Genomic DNA, 16939 nt, shown 5'->3' on the forward strand with positions numbered 1-16939 from the left:
TAATTCTTCTTTATTTATGTAGTATTAATAGATTCTAGAAGTTTTAGTGGCTTAAAATAATTAGTTTTTAAAAAACTAGAGTTAAAATCGAATAGCGAATTTTTGTAGATCGGTAAAAAATGCCATTTTCTTCAGAATAGATAAATTAGCATCAGAGATACGAAAAAATGTTTAAATATGAAATTGTAGGTTTAGGCTATTGATTATGTACTATAGAAAGGAACTACAACGTTAACGGGGTTTTATTATTTCATATGGTCAATGAATCTCTATATTTGAAAAAACCTCGGAGTGCTACCATTTAACGGGGTGCGTTTTTGAGAAATGGGTGAATTAGTCCCTGGGCACAGGTTACATTAGGGTGAGTTTTATGAACTTTTGGTACAAACACGTCTACATAAAAATTGTTCCTGGTTAAATTTTTTACCTAAATATAACTTTTTAAAGTCAAAGAAACTTCTTTTTACAAAAATATATTCAAAAGAAAAAACACATAGAAACCCAAAAGAAAGAAATTTTGTTTTTTGTCCCATAACTTTTGTCCACGGGGATATAGGTATAGACATTGCTTCATAGAAAAAAAACCTACATATTTTCTCATTAAAATGATGTTTGGTAGAGGCCATTAGGATTTACAGTTTTCGAAATATGATTTTTCAAAGTTTGCCACTCACAACAATTTTGGGCAATTTTCCTTGTTATTTCGCAAATATTGTTCTGTAACTTTTTTCTACGCAACTTTAGGCATATGTAATGGTACATGTAAAATAAATAGAAATCAATTACCTTTAAAATGTTCTACTGTATAATATTGTACGACTTCTTTTAAAGAGGTTATCTTTTTCAAGATTTTATACTTTTAACGAGTTTTTATATTTTTTACGATTATTTTTTCAATTTCACATTATGACTTTTTATTCTACATTTAGGTATATATTATATAATAAAAAAGAAAGCTTATTCTGTTTAATTTAAAATGGTGTATTATAAAAAATTCTAGGATTATTTTTAAATAAGATATTGATTTTCAAAATGTAATTGCATCGATTTTTGATTTTAGGATTATTTTTTAAATTTCTCATTACAACTTTTTTATGTGATTGTGTGTTATGATTGAATCTTTTTTTATATTTAATACTTTGGATCTACTTGACTCGGCAGGGCAAACTTCAAAATATTGATTAATTCCAATATTTACTGTCAAAGCTCCTGCACCACAAGCTTTGCTTGAAAAAATAGCATGTAAATGTACCAAAGGATGTACAAAAAACTGCGGTTGTAGGAAGATAGGAATAAGTTGTTCAATATTCTGCAAAGAATGCATGTGCATGGGTACTAATTGTGGGAACTCTAAGATAACTGAGGTGTCAGAGGAAGATATTGAAGCTAATGCTAACAAAGAGACGGACTTTGATTTTAAAAAAATTTTAAATGTGAACATTTAAATAATTTTAACTAAAGTGATGTTTTCTAAGACTAATGTTTATGTAATTTTTGTAAAAGAAATAATTTTAAATATTACAGGTAAAAAAATATCAAAGAATCACTCGGTTTCCATTATTTAAATATAGATGATACACCATTTTAAAGAACAGAAAATAAGCCCTCTTTATTAAGCCATATATAGTATATTCATGTACAAGAAAAAAAAAGTTATAATGAGACATTTAAAAAATAATCCTAAAATCAAAAATCGTTGCAAGTACTTATTACATTTTGAAAAATAATATCTTATTCAAAAATAATCCTAGAATTTTTTGTAATACACTTAAAGTAAACAAAATAAGCTTTTTTTTATTATATAATATAATATATACCTAAATGTAGAAGAAAAAAAGTTATAATGAAAAATTTCAAAAATAATCGTAAAAAATGTAAAACATAATATTTTTTTATATTAGGTATTATATAATATAAAATATAATATTTATATTATATATAGTATATATTATATAATATAATAATATTACTTTATTTTTATATTATATTATAAAAAATCGTTAAAAGTATAAAACCTTGAAAAACCATAATCTCTTTCGAAAAGAAAAAGTCGTACAACTTTATACAATAGACCATTTTAAAGGTAATTTATTTCTATTCCTATTACCTGTACCATTGCATATACCTAAAGTTACGTAGAAAAAAGTTACAGAACAATATTTGCGAAATAACAAGGAAAATTGCCCAAAATTGCTGAGTGACGAATTTTGAAAAATTATATTTCGAAAACTATAAATCCTAATTACCTTTACTAAACAACATTTTAAAGAAGAAATATGTAGGTTTTTTTTTCTGTAAAGCAATGTCTATACGTATATCCTCGTGGAAAAAAGTTATGGGACAAAAAACAAAATTTCTTTCTTTTGGGTTTCTTTGTGCTTTTTCTCTTGAATATATTTTTGTAAAAAAAAGTATCATTGACTTTAAAAAGTGATATGTAGATAGGAAATTTAACCAGGAACAATTTTTATGTAGGTATGTTTGTACCAAAAGTGCATAGAACTCACCCTAATGTAACCTGTGCCCAGGGACTAATTCACCCATTTCTCAAAAACGCACCCCTTTAAATGGTAGCACTCCGCGGTTTTTTCATATATAGATGTCCATTAACCATATGAAATAATAAAACCCCGTTAACGTTGTAGTTCCTTTTAGCTATCTTATTTTGAATATAATCAATAGCCTAGTTATTTAATTCCCAAGAACTTGGTTTAAAAAATTTTTTTACGGCAAAAATTGAGTGCATCGTAAATGAGTACAATTGGTAAAACATTGATTTTTTCGATATAAAACTAACACTTTCGATAGCGAATAAATCGAAAACTAATAATTTTATCAAAAAAATGTATAGAACATTTTTTGCTTAGAATGAACGTTTTTATCAAGTTTTGTAGCCAAAATATAATTAAAAATTTCCACCTCGAGATGGGGTGGCAACCACCCACATGGTAAAAGCGCCTTTCGGTATCATATAGATTTTAATCCTTGGACTATCCACTACTTATTCTTAAATTTTCAAGCAAATCGATTCATGCTGTAAAAATTGCGAGGTGAAAAGCTTCGGTTCCTGGGATAGAACAATAACAAAAGCCTAATGAACTATTTTGAATGGGAAATAAGCCACAATTTTACCAAAAAAATGAATTTATTAACGTTTCGACGCCCAAGTCGGGTGTCGTTGTCAAAATACAAAATAATTTAAAACAGTTCATTATAAAAATGCCACAAGGAAATAGGTTCAGAACAACAAAAGACTAGAAAACTAGCTATCAACAGTCGAGCTCCAGTTGTTATTAAATATTTATTTGATAGCTTTATTAAACCCAGAGCGATTCAGAAAATGTTGAAGAAAATAAGGATATTAAAGATAATAAAAAAGACTCTTCAATGCTATGAAAATTGCACAGTGCAGCAAAAAAAATTAAATCCATGAGTGCTAAGAAGAAGGGAGCAAAAAAGCAGAGTCTTAATCCTATGAATTATGTAAAAAAAGACAAAATGACGGATATCCTCATATCTGATTTGTGGGAGTAAAAATTCAATATTTTAAGTATCTGCACTGTATTTTCTTAATATTTATTAAAACTGTTAAATTATTCTGAAACTATTTTATTGAATTAGGTGTTAATTGTTACGAATTACATAGATAAAAAAATCCACTTACATTACCGTGGCCTTTTTTACCGACACCATGCTGGCGCCATATTTATATACATAACTGTAATACCAGTAACTCTTTAAAAAACTTGAATTTGGCCCCAAATATAGACAAAAGATCTTAATGTGGCCATATTACCTGCACATACCATTTTTCGTTCTTAGTCATACCACATCATTTTAAAATTTACTTTAGGATTTACATACTGATTACTGGATTTAGAAAATTAACTATAACACAATATTAACCAGCTTATGATTCTGATTGCCAATAAATATAACTTAACATGAAATAACAAGTTTACCTTATAGACATCGTAGGATTTAATTATTCTGTCAAAAGTACTATATAGTTCGTTTAGTAAATCCACTACCTGAAAAAGTTGCAACTTTAGTTAATAAAATAATACGGTAATTAAAATAAGTACAGTTGTCAAAGCCATCATTTAAAGCATACGAAATAAGTCGAAAATTTACTCCACGTAACAGTAAGTGAGAGAAAATGGCTACTGTTCCGATTACGCATTATATTATCAAATTTTACGTTATCAAATAAATATACTTAAAAGGGGGTAGGAGCAAAATCTTGGTCGAATGCTATTTAAATGCATTAATTTTTTTTTCGAATCTTGAGAAAACTAATAAGTATTTGAAAAATTTAAACGCCGAATAAAAGATTTATTACCGAGGGCCGAAAGTCCCTGGAAACTTCTATGTTTATTTTAATAGGTTACGGGGAAAAAAAAGAAAAAAGAGTATGTTATTTTTAATTTCAAATATTTCATTCAAAAGAAACTTTTTGTTTATTCTAAGGGATTTTCGGCCCTCAGAAATAATGTAATCTTTCATTTTTAAATTGTTTAAAAATATTTATTAGTTTCCTCAGCATTTGAAAACCTCAATGCATTTAAATAGTAGGGGAACTGCGGGTATTACCGCCCAGCGGCAAATACCGCCCACTCTATAAAATATCTTAAATATAGAGAAATAGTAACTTTGGCAACGTCGAAGTGACGCCACGATACTACTGAGAGAACCATGCAACAAGGTCGCCGTCCATAAGCATATTTAGTTGTTTCAGAGAAGTCAACGTGTTTTGTGTGGTGCCACTATAATTTTTAGGAGTTCGAAAATAATTTGTGAGTAACTTATTTTTATACTTAATATATTGATTTTTTTATTAATTAGTAACCGGTCCTCTTATATATATGAATCGAAACAGTTTCTTTCAATATTTTGAGAAATAACGATTAACAATTGTTTTGTTTGTAATATGGCGATGGCGGGTAATTTCGCCCAACTTGGGCGGTATTACCCTCCAGTGGGCGGTATTATACATTGATTTATACATTTTTAATTTAGGATAAAGAATGCCAAAGACAATGATGAATTCGCGGAAAAAGGCAACATGGAGCGCAGAACAGCTTCAGGAAGCTATAAATGCAGTTAGAAGCGGAAAGGGGAAAAGGCAAAGTGCAAGAGAGTTTGGTAATATATGATCTTTATTTTTTAATCCATTTTCTAATTTTCTTTTTTTCAGGTATCCCATATTCTACATTAAAAGATAGGTTAAATACAAACAATGTTTGTGCAGCACAACTAGGTCGTCATCCTATATTTTCCACTGAACAAGAAAAGCAAGTGGCTGATCGCTGCATCTATTTGGCAAAGATGTTCTATGGTCTAACGGCCACTGATTTACGAAAAATCGTCTACGAGTTTGCGGTTAAAAATAATATCAAACACTGCTTCAACGATGACAAAAAAATGGCTGGTAAAGACTGGCTTCAAGCATTCTTAAAACGACATCCAAATCTTAGTTTGAGAAAACCCGAGGCAACCAGTTTAGGGAGAATTTCGGGTTTTAATGCTGAAAGTGTAGGCCTTTTTTTCAAAAATTTAAATATAGTTTTAACAAAATATAACTTTCAAGCCTGCCGCATATTTAATGTTGACGAGACAGGCATTACCACGGTGCAGGTTCCATCCAAAATTATAGCTCCAAAAGGTGTCAAACAACTGGGAAAAGCTGTAAGTTGGGAGAGAGGTCGAAATATAACTCTGTGCCTCCGATGTTTATTTATCCTAGAATCCGAATGTCGGAACAGCTCAAACGCAATGGACCGGTAGGTGCCATATATGAATGCTCGGCCAAAGGCTGGATGACTGTAGAATTATTCTTGATTTGGCTTAAACATTTTAAGAAACACGCATCTACTTCGAACGACAACCCAGCATTGCTGTTGCTAGATAATCACAGCAGTCATTGTTCTTTATCTGCTTATGAATTTTGCCGTGAAAATGGGATCATTATGTTATCGTTTCCGCCCCACACGTCTAATAAGCTACAGCCACTAGATTTGACATTTTATGGGCCGCTAAAATCTGCGTATTCAAATGAATGTTCACTTTATATGAGACGAAATGTTCACAAAAAAATAACACCATTTGATGTATCTGAAATTTTGAATCGAGCATTCGTCCATGTAGCTACCATGGAAAAAGCTCAAAAAGGCTTTGAAATAAGCGGTATTGTTCCATATAGACCAAATATTTTCACGGACGAAGATTTTTTGCCTTCTACCCTTTCTAATATTCCCGCTGTTGAACTACAACTTCCTGAAGATGAACTTACTCCCTGTACCTCAGAAACAAATCGAGTGCCTTCAAAAGATGCAGTCTTGGAAACAAATGAACCTAATGTTATTCCAAGTACATCAAAAGCCAACGAAGCTCATGCAGATGTCACTCCTTCAACATCAAAATCAGGCCTTGCAAATGAAAGACAAGGAGATATATCGATTGAAGAAATGACACCGTTGTGCGTCATAACTGAAAATAAATTAAAAAAGAGGGGTAGAAAATTAGGCATTTCAAAGATTTTGACGGCGACTCCAGAAAAAATAGAACTGGAGCAAAAAGAAAATAGAAAAATACAAAAGAAAGAAAAGCAAAAACTTTCAAAAAATGTAAAACACGTTAATAAAAAAATTAAACGTGTTACGAGGAAAGTCTTCGATGATAGTTCTTCAAGCGGTTCATCCCTACACGATGAAATGGAGATTTGCAATGACCACAGTTCCGATGATCCCAGCAGCGACGTAAAAGAAGAGTGCATCTATTGTGGCGAATATGGAAAATCGGAAATGTGGTACAGATGCGGAGTTTGCCATAAATGGGCGCATAAAGAATGTAGTGGTTACGATAATCACAAAAGTTTTATATGCGATTATTGCAAATAAAGTGTAGTTTGAAATGTTTTTTTACTTAAGTATTTCTTTTAATATGTTTTTTTATATAAAAAATATATAGATGTTGTTTGTGCGTAAATAATTATTTTGTGTTTGATTTTTATACAATGTAAACCCTGGGCGGTATTATACCATCAGTGGGCGCTATTATCCGCATAGTCTGATAATTCCGCCCAAGTGTAGGTTTGTAAAAATAAATGCCATACTCCGCAAAATAAAATAAATGAATACTTTTAGGCTTAAATAATTAGAAGTGGATAAAATGACTCTATTTTGACAGTTGACATTTTTTTTCAAGACCTGTAGTTTTTGATTAATTCAATAAATTGCTTAAGTGGGCGGCAATACCCGCACTTCCCCTATAGAACAAATATTTTGGGCCTACTCCCTTAATCTAAAATATTGGTTTAAAATTTTGATGCAGAATATCAGCTACATATAAAGTAGCTTAATAAATTCTTTTAAAATCGTTCGTGAATCATAAATAAATAAACAATTTATAAAAAAATATATACCTAATTAATTCACTTTTGGGGAAACTTAAAGAAAACCATTCCACAATCGTGTGATTGAGGTTAACTTTGTACGTAAATTAATGGCAAAATAAACTACACTTACCATAAAATTTCACACTCCAATATAAAATTAATTGTGAAAATAACCATTTGTTGGGGTTGTTTTCACAAAAAAGGAGAACAAGGAATATATAGTTTTGAAAATCGTAACCGTGAATAAATTTAATAAAACCTTAATATTAAGTAATGTCGACTTATATTAACAAATTCAAAATATGGCAACATTGACATATAAAACATTGACATCTAAAGATGTAACTGTACTACTTACTTCCATAGGTGTACTTATAGCACAGAACGCAGTAAATCCCACTATATCGCTGAAATATATAGTAACACATTCAAATTGCTCTGGTTCAACGAACTGTCCCATCATCAGTTGCATCGCTACTGGTCTAGGTATAACCTGGTAAAGCAATTCTTCAGATCTGCGCTTTTCCTGACTCAATTCTTCTGTTTTTTCATTGACTAGCACCTCGAGGTTATTAGCGTATTGCTCCATTCTTCTGAGTAGGTCGTCTATAATATTTTCACCAAATTGTCTTAAAGAAAAAAAAATAATTAAAGATTATTTTATTATCAATATGAACCAATTATTATACCAGTCCGGTTAGATGAAAAAAATGGCCTTGCATGGCGAGCTACCCTCAAATTTTATCACTCAAACCTTTGGTAGATTTTAGTCAATAGCAGTATAAAATTTAAAATTACGACTGAATTTCCCGCCGCGTTCACCTCCATTTTGGGTTTAAAGGGGATCCGTCTTTGTTCAATTTCTTCGCCATTTTCAACTTCTAGACAAAAATAGTAAGGACTGAAATTGTTGCAACTAAATGCATTTTCCTTTAAGTTTTTTTTACAATTTTTTTCAGCCGGTCGATATTTTCCGAGATAAAGGCGAAAATAAGTGACAAAGCGTAATTATTGGATTACTACTGTACGACATAATTGTACATAAACAAACATAGAGAGAATTATATTTCATACAATTTCGATCACTTTCATTTGTATTGCTAAAATCAATATTTTATATCGTACGTATGCAGTAAAGGCTGAAGCGTAAGACCTTGCGAGTATAGGTTCATAGGAATTGTTTTTGTTCTATATCTCGGCCATGTTAAACTCTTTAACTATATTTAAAAAAATAAAAGTGAGTTAAAAAAGATTATTGAGGAAGGTGCTTGGAGCAAAAACGAAAGTTTCCAAAGTCAGAAGAATTGGCAGTGTATCAATGTCGTCGACAATTGGTTTTGCAAAGCCAGAAATAATGCAATTCCAATATCTGGGCCGTCACCGTTTTGCTTTATATTAGTAAATTTAAGTACTTAGTTTTAGTAGTTTTCGTTTATGTGTAGAATTATATTTGCCTTAATTAATAAACTGAACAAAGTTCCAATTATTTCTATGTATTTGTGGACTACAAAAACCGGCATAGAAGCCACGGTTGTATAACGGCCAATATTTTTTTTTCATTTTTAATGGCCTTATTGACAGGCTTTACTCTATATTACACAATTCTGATATCTTTGATTTTTTGTGTTACAATAAACATTTAAGTTACTACCCCTTTGACAAGCGTAACGAGACACAAGCGAATAACGAACCCTATAAAATGACGTCATTAACAGCAGCCTATAAACACGAACGAACGTACAACCTGAAATATTGATTTCAGCAAAAAATGAAGCAGATCCAAATCATATCTTTAGTTCTCTCGAGATAATTAAATAATTATACTCTCAATATTTCCCCCCTTAACTCGGAAAATATCAACCGCACAAACATTTCAATAAAGAAATTGTAGGAAATTGCATTTTTAACCATTTCAGCTATTACTATTTTTGTCAACAAACTGAATATGGTGGAGGTATTCAGCAAGAATCGTTCTCTTTAAATTCAAGATGGTGGTTAACGCGGAGCGCAATGGACGTTAAATCGCTTAGCGAAAGAGCTGTGTTATTCACGTCTATGACTTTTTTTTTAAATATTATTACATAAGCCCCATTCCTAATAATATTGTTTAACTCCGTCCTCAATGATATTGTTTAACTCCCATGCTTAACAATATCGTTTAACACAATTAAAAAGAAGTCGACATGTCCCATAACCCGACTAACAGAAGAAGACGAAACGCCACGAGACATAAAAAAATAAAGAAGACTTGACAGACGAAAATAAGAGGATCTTTTCACCTGTCACACCTACCTACCTGCCACACCTGCAGGGCTGCTTTATCCATTAGGCAATATAGGCAGTTGCCTAGGGCGGCAAATTATGAGAGGGCGAGAAAAATACTGTACAAAAAAATATTTGTATATAAATATTGAAATCGAAGAACATTTAAATACATCCATCAATGGAATAGAAGTGGGCATTAATTTCTAGAAAACATCCCTAACAACAAATGCACAAAATGTACCTACAAATAAACAGATACCTAACAAGGCATCATTTTTTCAGAAAAATGTTGAACGGTGAAATGAAGTTCAGGAATTGGCTACTTGCTACTTTATTCTTCATCTAAAAAGAGTGTATTTTATTCCTTGCCGTCGATTTCAGGCGCAACCGACTTCTTTCACTACAGGTTTCAATGACTGGAAATATGCTGGCGTCAGATTAAAACAATATGAAGATTCAAAGGACTACACGTCAAATGTCTTGAATTTATTCAATCGAGGTAAATTAAAAGCAGAATAGACTGTTCCGTAACAAGTACATTCATAAGCGAAGTACAATACTGGCGCAACGTTTTGCAACATGCTGTATTTTTTGCAACAGTAATTACACTGGCACACTGGCCACAAGGGGACTTGCCATTAGAGGAGATAATTCAGTTATAGGATCAGTTCAAAACGGTAACTTTTTAGGTTACTTAGTACTCATAGCAGAATTTGATCTTATTTAAGCGAGCACCTTACTAAATTTGGAAATATTGGTCAAGGGAACTGTAATTATCTGTCAAATATTATATGCGAGGAACTAATAGTTTTAATGGGAAGAAAAGTAAGAAAAACGATTGTTGGCGAATTAAAGCAAAAAAATTACTATAAATAGTTGATTCGACACCAGACGTGTCTCATGGTGATCAGCTAGCATTTTTAGTTCGCTATGTTTCTGGTGCGTGGTGATGGTATGCCGACTGAAAGATTTTTTAAATATATTCCAAATATATTCACCCTGTCACCCTGTCTAATCGACAGGGATTTCGACTTTAGAGGAATGTACCATTGATTTAAGTTATTTTCGCGGCCAGTCATATGATAACGCATCCAATATGGCAAATATTCAGGATTGCAAGTCAGAATAAAAAAAATCACAATAAACTTGCTGAGTACGTACCCTGGACATTCTCTCAATTTGGTAGGATCTTTAGCAGCAGAATCCTGTCTGACCGCCACTTCGTTTTTCATTTTTTTACAAGAATTATATACATGTTTTTCGGCTTCCACATATAGATGGAAAATTTTGACTGACAACTTAAAATCACCTGTTGTGAAATCTCTAAGTGAAACTAGGTGACTAGGTGGTCCGCAAGGGCGGACGCAACTAAAGCGTTATAACCTGGCTTGAGCGAAATAAAAACTGCGCTTTTTAATATCTCAAAGACCAATGTCAAACTGCAGCTGAGAAACATCAATCACTTTATATATTTGAAAAAATGGACACTTTTGAAATGACATTATTAGCTGTCATTTGGCAACATATTTTAGAAAAAGTGAACCTATCCAATAAGTATGTCCAGAGTCCTGCAATGGATCTGGGTTCTGTCGTTAAAGAGTATGAAGCTCTTTCAAATCACTTTACCTCAATCAGAAATAATTTTGCCATTTCTGAAGAGAAAGCCAAAAGATTGTGTCCAAATACAACATATTTATAAAGAAATAAGAAATAGAAAAAGAAAAATTCAATTTGACGAGGGGGCCGACGAACGAACTTTTAAGCTAGTGATGAGATTAAAATCAACACATTCTATAAATCGACACTCTGATAAGAGATCTGAGTAGACGTCTGGAATCTTATCGACTTATTTATCAATGTTTTCGTGTTATAACAGATTTGCCAAAATTAAACAATGAAGAAATTAATACAGAAGCTGAAAATCTGATACAAATTGCTAGATACATCATTCATACATGAATGCATTTACTTAAAATGATCATTTGGATACCACAATAAAATTACCAATAATTGATAATATCTAAATCCCCTTTGTGGCTTAGTGGTAAGAGCGTCTACCTTTGGATCGAAAGGTCCGAATGGTCGTGAGTTCGAATCCCACCAGGGTCAGGAATTCTTCGTTTATTAAAAATTATTAAATGAAAATAGTTTCTGTCCTTATGGGATTGGTACTCACCGGAGGGACCGCAGACGTTCGGATACAATTAGCGTCTCTTTGCAAAGACAATGACGTCGACTTTGCAAAGTAACAAGACACTTACTCAACCCACAATACACATAACACTAGGTACCTAACTGCAAAAATTCACCGTAACTACCATGCCAATGGCCATTAGTTGTCGAGGCATTAGCTAAATAAAAAAAATGATATATCTAAATATTTAAAGAAGAGCGGATTGAAAGATATTTTCCCTAATTTTAACATTGGTTTGCGCATTTATTTGTGCATTCTTGCTGAACGGTCATTTTCGAAAATGTCTTAACATTTTGTCGATTTTGTCCATAGAAAGTGACGTAACAAAGGCGATAAAAAATTATGACGACATTATAGATGATTTTGCCCAAGAAAATCAAGAAAGAAATCAACTGGAATGGCAATTTTTTCTGTTATATGTATATAACATCGTAATTTAAATCCATTTTTAGTGTATTCATATTTAAATAAAAAATTTTGCTTTCTTCCCAAGTTGAAGGGCAGCTACTAGAGAATTGCCTAGGGCGTCAACTGACCTAAACGCGGCCATGCACACCTGTCCACATGGAGGTACATCTACATCAAACGATGCTACTTTTTCCCACGATGGACAAAATTTTCCCCTGCTTAACCCACCGTGCGGTAGAATTTAGTCGTTATTTTAAATTTACGCCACCATTAAAAGTTAAAACAATAAAATTTGGAGCTCACGCTGCGAGGTCAAATGACATCCCAACTGGACAATCGGTATTTTAGTCGCTACTTACTTCATTAAGTTTCGTAAAAGTAGTCTAATTTGTTGAAACGTTGGTCTATTATCGGGATTTTCACACCACGATGACACCATAAGTTCCGAAAGCTTTTCAGGACATTCGTCGTTATGCACTAGTGGTCTAAACGGTGGATTTTCACGGGCTGCAACCCGGGAAACTATTTCTAAAAGTAACAAAATAGTTTTAATTAATTCAAAAGTAATAAATCATGCTGGAAATTAGTCTCCACAGTTTAAGCTGAACGATATGGAACATAAATAAAATTACAAATTACACCTGGAATAACGTATCACATACAGTATCCGCCAAAATAAACAGTACCGAATATAAAAATAGTTATTTATGAAACAGTTCGTGAAGTATGCGAAATACGCGATTTTTAGAGCACGAGCGACAACGGAGCGAGTACTCTACGTAAGTTCGCAAAAAGTACTTCACACAGAGTTTCATACAATATTTTATCTACTCTATGATAAACAAATAAAAAAACTGTAACTCTTCGTCACTGGAATAATTCATTTCTATTCCACAACTTTTAGAACTCTGACATTTAAAAATCCTAACTACTTTCAAACCACAAAACTGTCAAAAATTTTGTTGTAAGTCATTGCTCATATTGTCATCACCATGACAACACGAAAGTTAAGGATATTTGATTATATGAAAGTGTGCCAAAAAACCCATTGAAAGTGTGCGGAAAAGTAAATACCATTTAAAATACATTGTTACTTCACGCACACTTTAAACCCTTCACGCACTGCTATCTATAATGACAGTTTTCACAAACTAAAAACTTATACATAATAATATGACATAGAGTAGGTAAATATATTAATGAATTATTTTTTATAGTCCGTATGTCAAAATATGCACTATGATGTTTCAAACAAGCTTCATAAAGTTTCTGAAGATCATTTAAACATATTTAAGAAAAGTGGGTCTGCTAAAAACGTTAAAAATAAGTTATTATTCTTTGCCGTGGTTACCCAACAGTTTCTGCCGGATTTTCCGAGAAAATATGCAATTCTTCGTCACACCACACATGTGGGCATCAGATGATGTCAAATTCAGTGAATGAGGTGGATACTAGAAATATGTGCGACGAGAAATTATTCTGTTACCAAAATATTCACGGAGCAAATTTATGGAGCATTTAAACATGGGCCATTATTCCGTCCAAGAGCCGTATGAGCGGAAATAATGTTCTACTAAAAAAATTTTTTCTTCGGTAGAAAGAACCATAACGACAAAGATTTTAACCGTACCGTAATGTCAAATTAACAACTAATGACTAGGATACCAAATATGATAAATGTAACTTGCGTGCACAATTTCACAGCCCTCTTAATTTCAGTACTGTTTATTTTGGCGGATACCGTATTATAGTCTAGTTAAATAAAATTACACTATATGTAAATCAAAATGTAAATTCGTACAGGTTCAAACAAATTTTATATCAAAGTTTAGGTGGGTACAAAAGATATTTTCAAGAAAGTATCCAAATCATACAAGGGGATCATTGTTTAAATAATTAAAAAGGGGTCATTTTTGCAAAAAAAATACTTTTGTAACTGCTGAGGTCATTCAATTACTAATGGAGGTATACAGTAGGGTGGGCCGAAAAAATATTTTTTTAACCGATCGAAACGGGGTAGGTTTTAAAAGTTGCATTTGGGGTCCTAAAAGAAAACTGCAAAATATTTCTGCTGAAAAAAAAATATCTTCAGTCTGCGCATTTGACTTAAAATTTCAGTTTTTTTGGTAAAAAGAAACTTTTTGGAAATAATTTTGTACACATTAAGAAATGAGATAGAATGACCGGGTAGCGTTATATATGTTTGTTAACACTAATAGAATAACCCCAAACAGTTTCATTTGTCTTATGCAACATCTTCAGTGTGCGCAAGAACCACCAATTTACGTGATTTTAAGGTTAAATACAATATTTTTATACCACTTACCTTTTCCAATATTTGAAGTCTAGTTGCTTTGAAAAGTCTACAGTCAGCTTTTTTCTGTACATTTATCGAGGAAAATATATTATCATTTATGCAACTCTTCGCTAGTTCATAATGAACTACCCAGGACTCACCACGAGGAGGTGGTTGCATGTCGAGTCCCGCCCGTGCCCTCTCTTCCACCCAATCATGAGAGCACGTTGTTCTTTTTGCTTAGGCTTTGAACTCTTTCTTAGAGTCAAACTTAGGCCGTATTGCTCTGTCAAATAGTCTAGTTCTGATTATTTCATCCCTTTTCTTTTCATCGCACACTTGTAGTGCTGATCGTGTGACTTCTTTTACTGCTCTTTCGACAGCTTGAGTACGTGTCGGTAATTTTCCCAGCACACCTCTGCAAGAATATCTGACACGCCGTCAACCAATATTCTGTTGAGGTTCTCTTCTGACAGATGCATGGTAACAGGGGGCTCAGTTACATCCATAAACTGCCATTCAATTAAATCTATGTATTCTTTGGCAGAAAAATTTATTTTAGGAATTTCAAAAAGTCGAACTCTTTCTCTCTCGTTTTCTCTTATGGCTTTTAATATTCGTCTGATCGCAAGCTGACGAATGTGTTCCCTGTCATCGGAGAGCATCGCCACAAGCATATTTTCGGGGTGTGCGAAGTATGCATTATTTTCAATGTACTTATGAATCACTTTCTTTTGTTCATGTGACATATATGATGAAAAGTCCAGCATTTTCCAAAGGTTGCTTGAGCCATCCTTCAGTTTGTGATTGCATTTGATAGTGAACCAGCTTGGACCATAAACTAAGGCAACATATTTGGCTAAATCTTTCAACTGATCTGATGGTGAACTAGATGCAATGTACAATCGGAGTACACGATTGGCAGTTGTCACCCACCGTGGATGATTCAACTTTCCAGGATTTCTATCCCCAAATCCTGGTGGTGATTCTCCTTTAGTAACTATTTTGCATATATCATATAAATATTTCTGATCCATACTCAAATCTACTGTGTTTAAATCTGGAAACAGCACTTCAACTGGGCTCATTATCGGTTCAAACTTAGTTGGAGTTTGTTTGTGGCAGTCAGCTAACGCTTTGCGAATTGAACCGCTAAAGCCATGAGGGCCAGATGTTTGACCATCTAAAAATTTAAAAAGATGTCTCAGTGGAAGTTCATTGGTGTGTAACTGACACACCACCCATTGTAAAGGTTTGTCTAGTTTAGTTTCCAGTATTCTTATAACACCATTACTTTTGCCTGTGTTAGTTGGACATCCATCACATCCAACACAAACCAGTTCCGACAAACTAATTTGTTTATCTGACATAAACTGAATGAATGAATTAACTATGTCCACAGCTTTCCCTGATAATGGTTTGACGTGCCCTACATATTTTGATCCTGGTTCTTGAATAAAAATAAATGATCTTCTTTATGGACACGACGTGTTTTTTCCCGTCTTCACTAATTTCAATAAAGTTTAACTCTAAGAAAGCGTTCAAAGCCTAAGCAAAAAGAACAACGTGCTCTCATGGTTGGGTGGAAGGGAGGGCACGGGTGGGACTCGACATGCAACCACCTCCTCGTGGCGAGTCCTGGGTAGTTCATTATGAACTAGCGATGAGTTGCATAAATGATGATATATTTTCCTCGATAAATGTACAGAAAAAAGCTGACTGTAGACTTTTCAAAGCAAATAGACTTCAAATATTAGAAAAGGTAAGTGGTATAAAAATGTTGTATTTAACCTTAAAATCACGTAAATTGGTGGTTCTTGCGCACACTGAAGATGTTGCATAAAACAAATGAAACTGTTTGGGGTTATTCTATTAGTGTTAACAAACATATATAACGCTACCCGGTCATTCTATCTCATTTCTTAATGTGTACAAAATTATTTCCAAAAAGTTACTTTTTACCAAAAAAACTGAAATTTCAAGTCAAATGCGCAGACTGAAGATATTTTTTTTCAGCAAAAATATTTTGCAGTTTTCTTTTAGGACCCCAAATGCAACTTTTAAAACCTACCCCGTTTCGATCGGATAAAAAAATATTTTTTCGGCCCACCCTAGTATACAGGATTGTTTTCTGCAAAGTTGAAGGGTAGGTCTTTCACATAAGACTTACTAAATTAAATTTGATCCCCTATTTATTTAAATAATTATACAAAAAACTTTAAAAACAAATTTGCAAAAAATTATTTTTAGCGTTTTAAATAAGCACTGTAAAATATCTTATTTTACAGGAGAAGTTGCGCTGTGTTATTAGTATTAATTAAAAAAAAAAGAAATTGGAATAAAAATATTTAATATTTTGTGAGATATTGTATTTGATTTT

General features: G+C 32.6%; 1 protein-coding gene across 1 annotated transcript in view; it reads right to left on the minus strand.

Annotated features, from left to right (window-relative positions):
* LOC126890086 (atrial natriuretic peptide receptor 1) overlaps nt 1–16939 on the minus strand; it is a 263191-nt gene that overhangs the window by 22491 nt on the left and 223761 nt on the right. The window contains exons 15-17 of the mRNA XM_050658933.1: nt 12623–12791; nt 7755–8025; nt 3963–4031 (exon numbers count right to left, since the gene is read on the minus strand). Coding sequence (XP_050514890.1) covers nt 3963–4031; nt 7755–8025; nt 12623–12791 — 509 coding nt within the window. The remainder of the gene's footprint in view (nt 1–3962; nt 4032–7754; nt 8026–12622; nt 12792–16939) is intronic.

Source organism: Diabrotica virgifera, chromosome 8 (assembly GCF_917563875.1).
Source record: "Diabrotica virgifera virgifera chromosome 8, PGI_DIABVI_V3a".
Lineage (NCBI taxonomy): Eukaryota > Metazoa > Arthropoda > Insecta > Coleoptera > Chrysomelidae > Diabrotica > Diabrotica virgifera.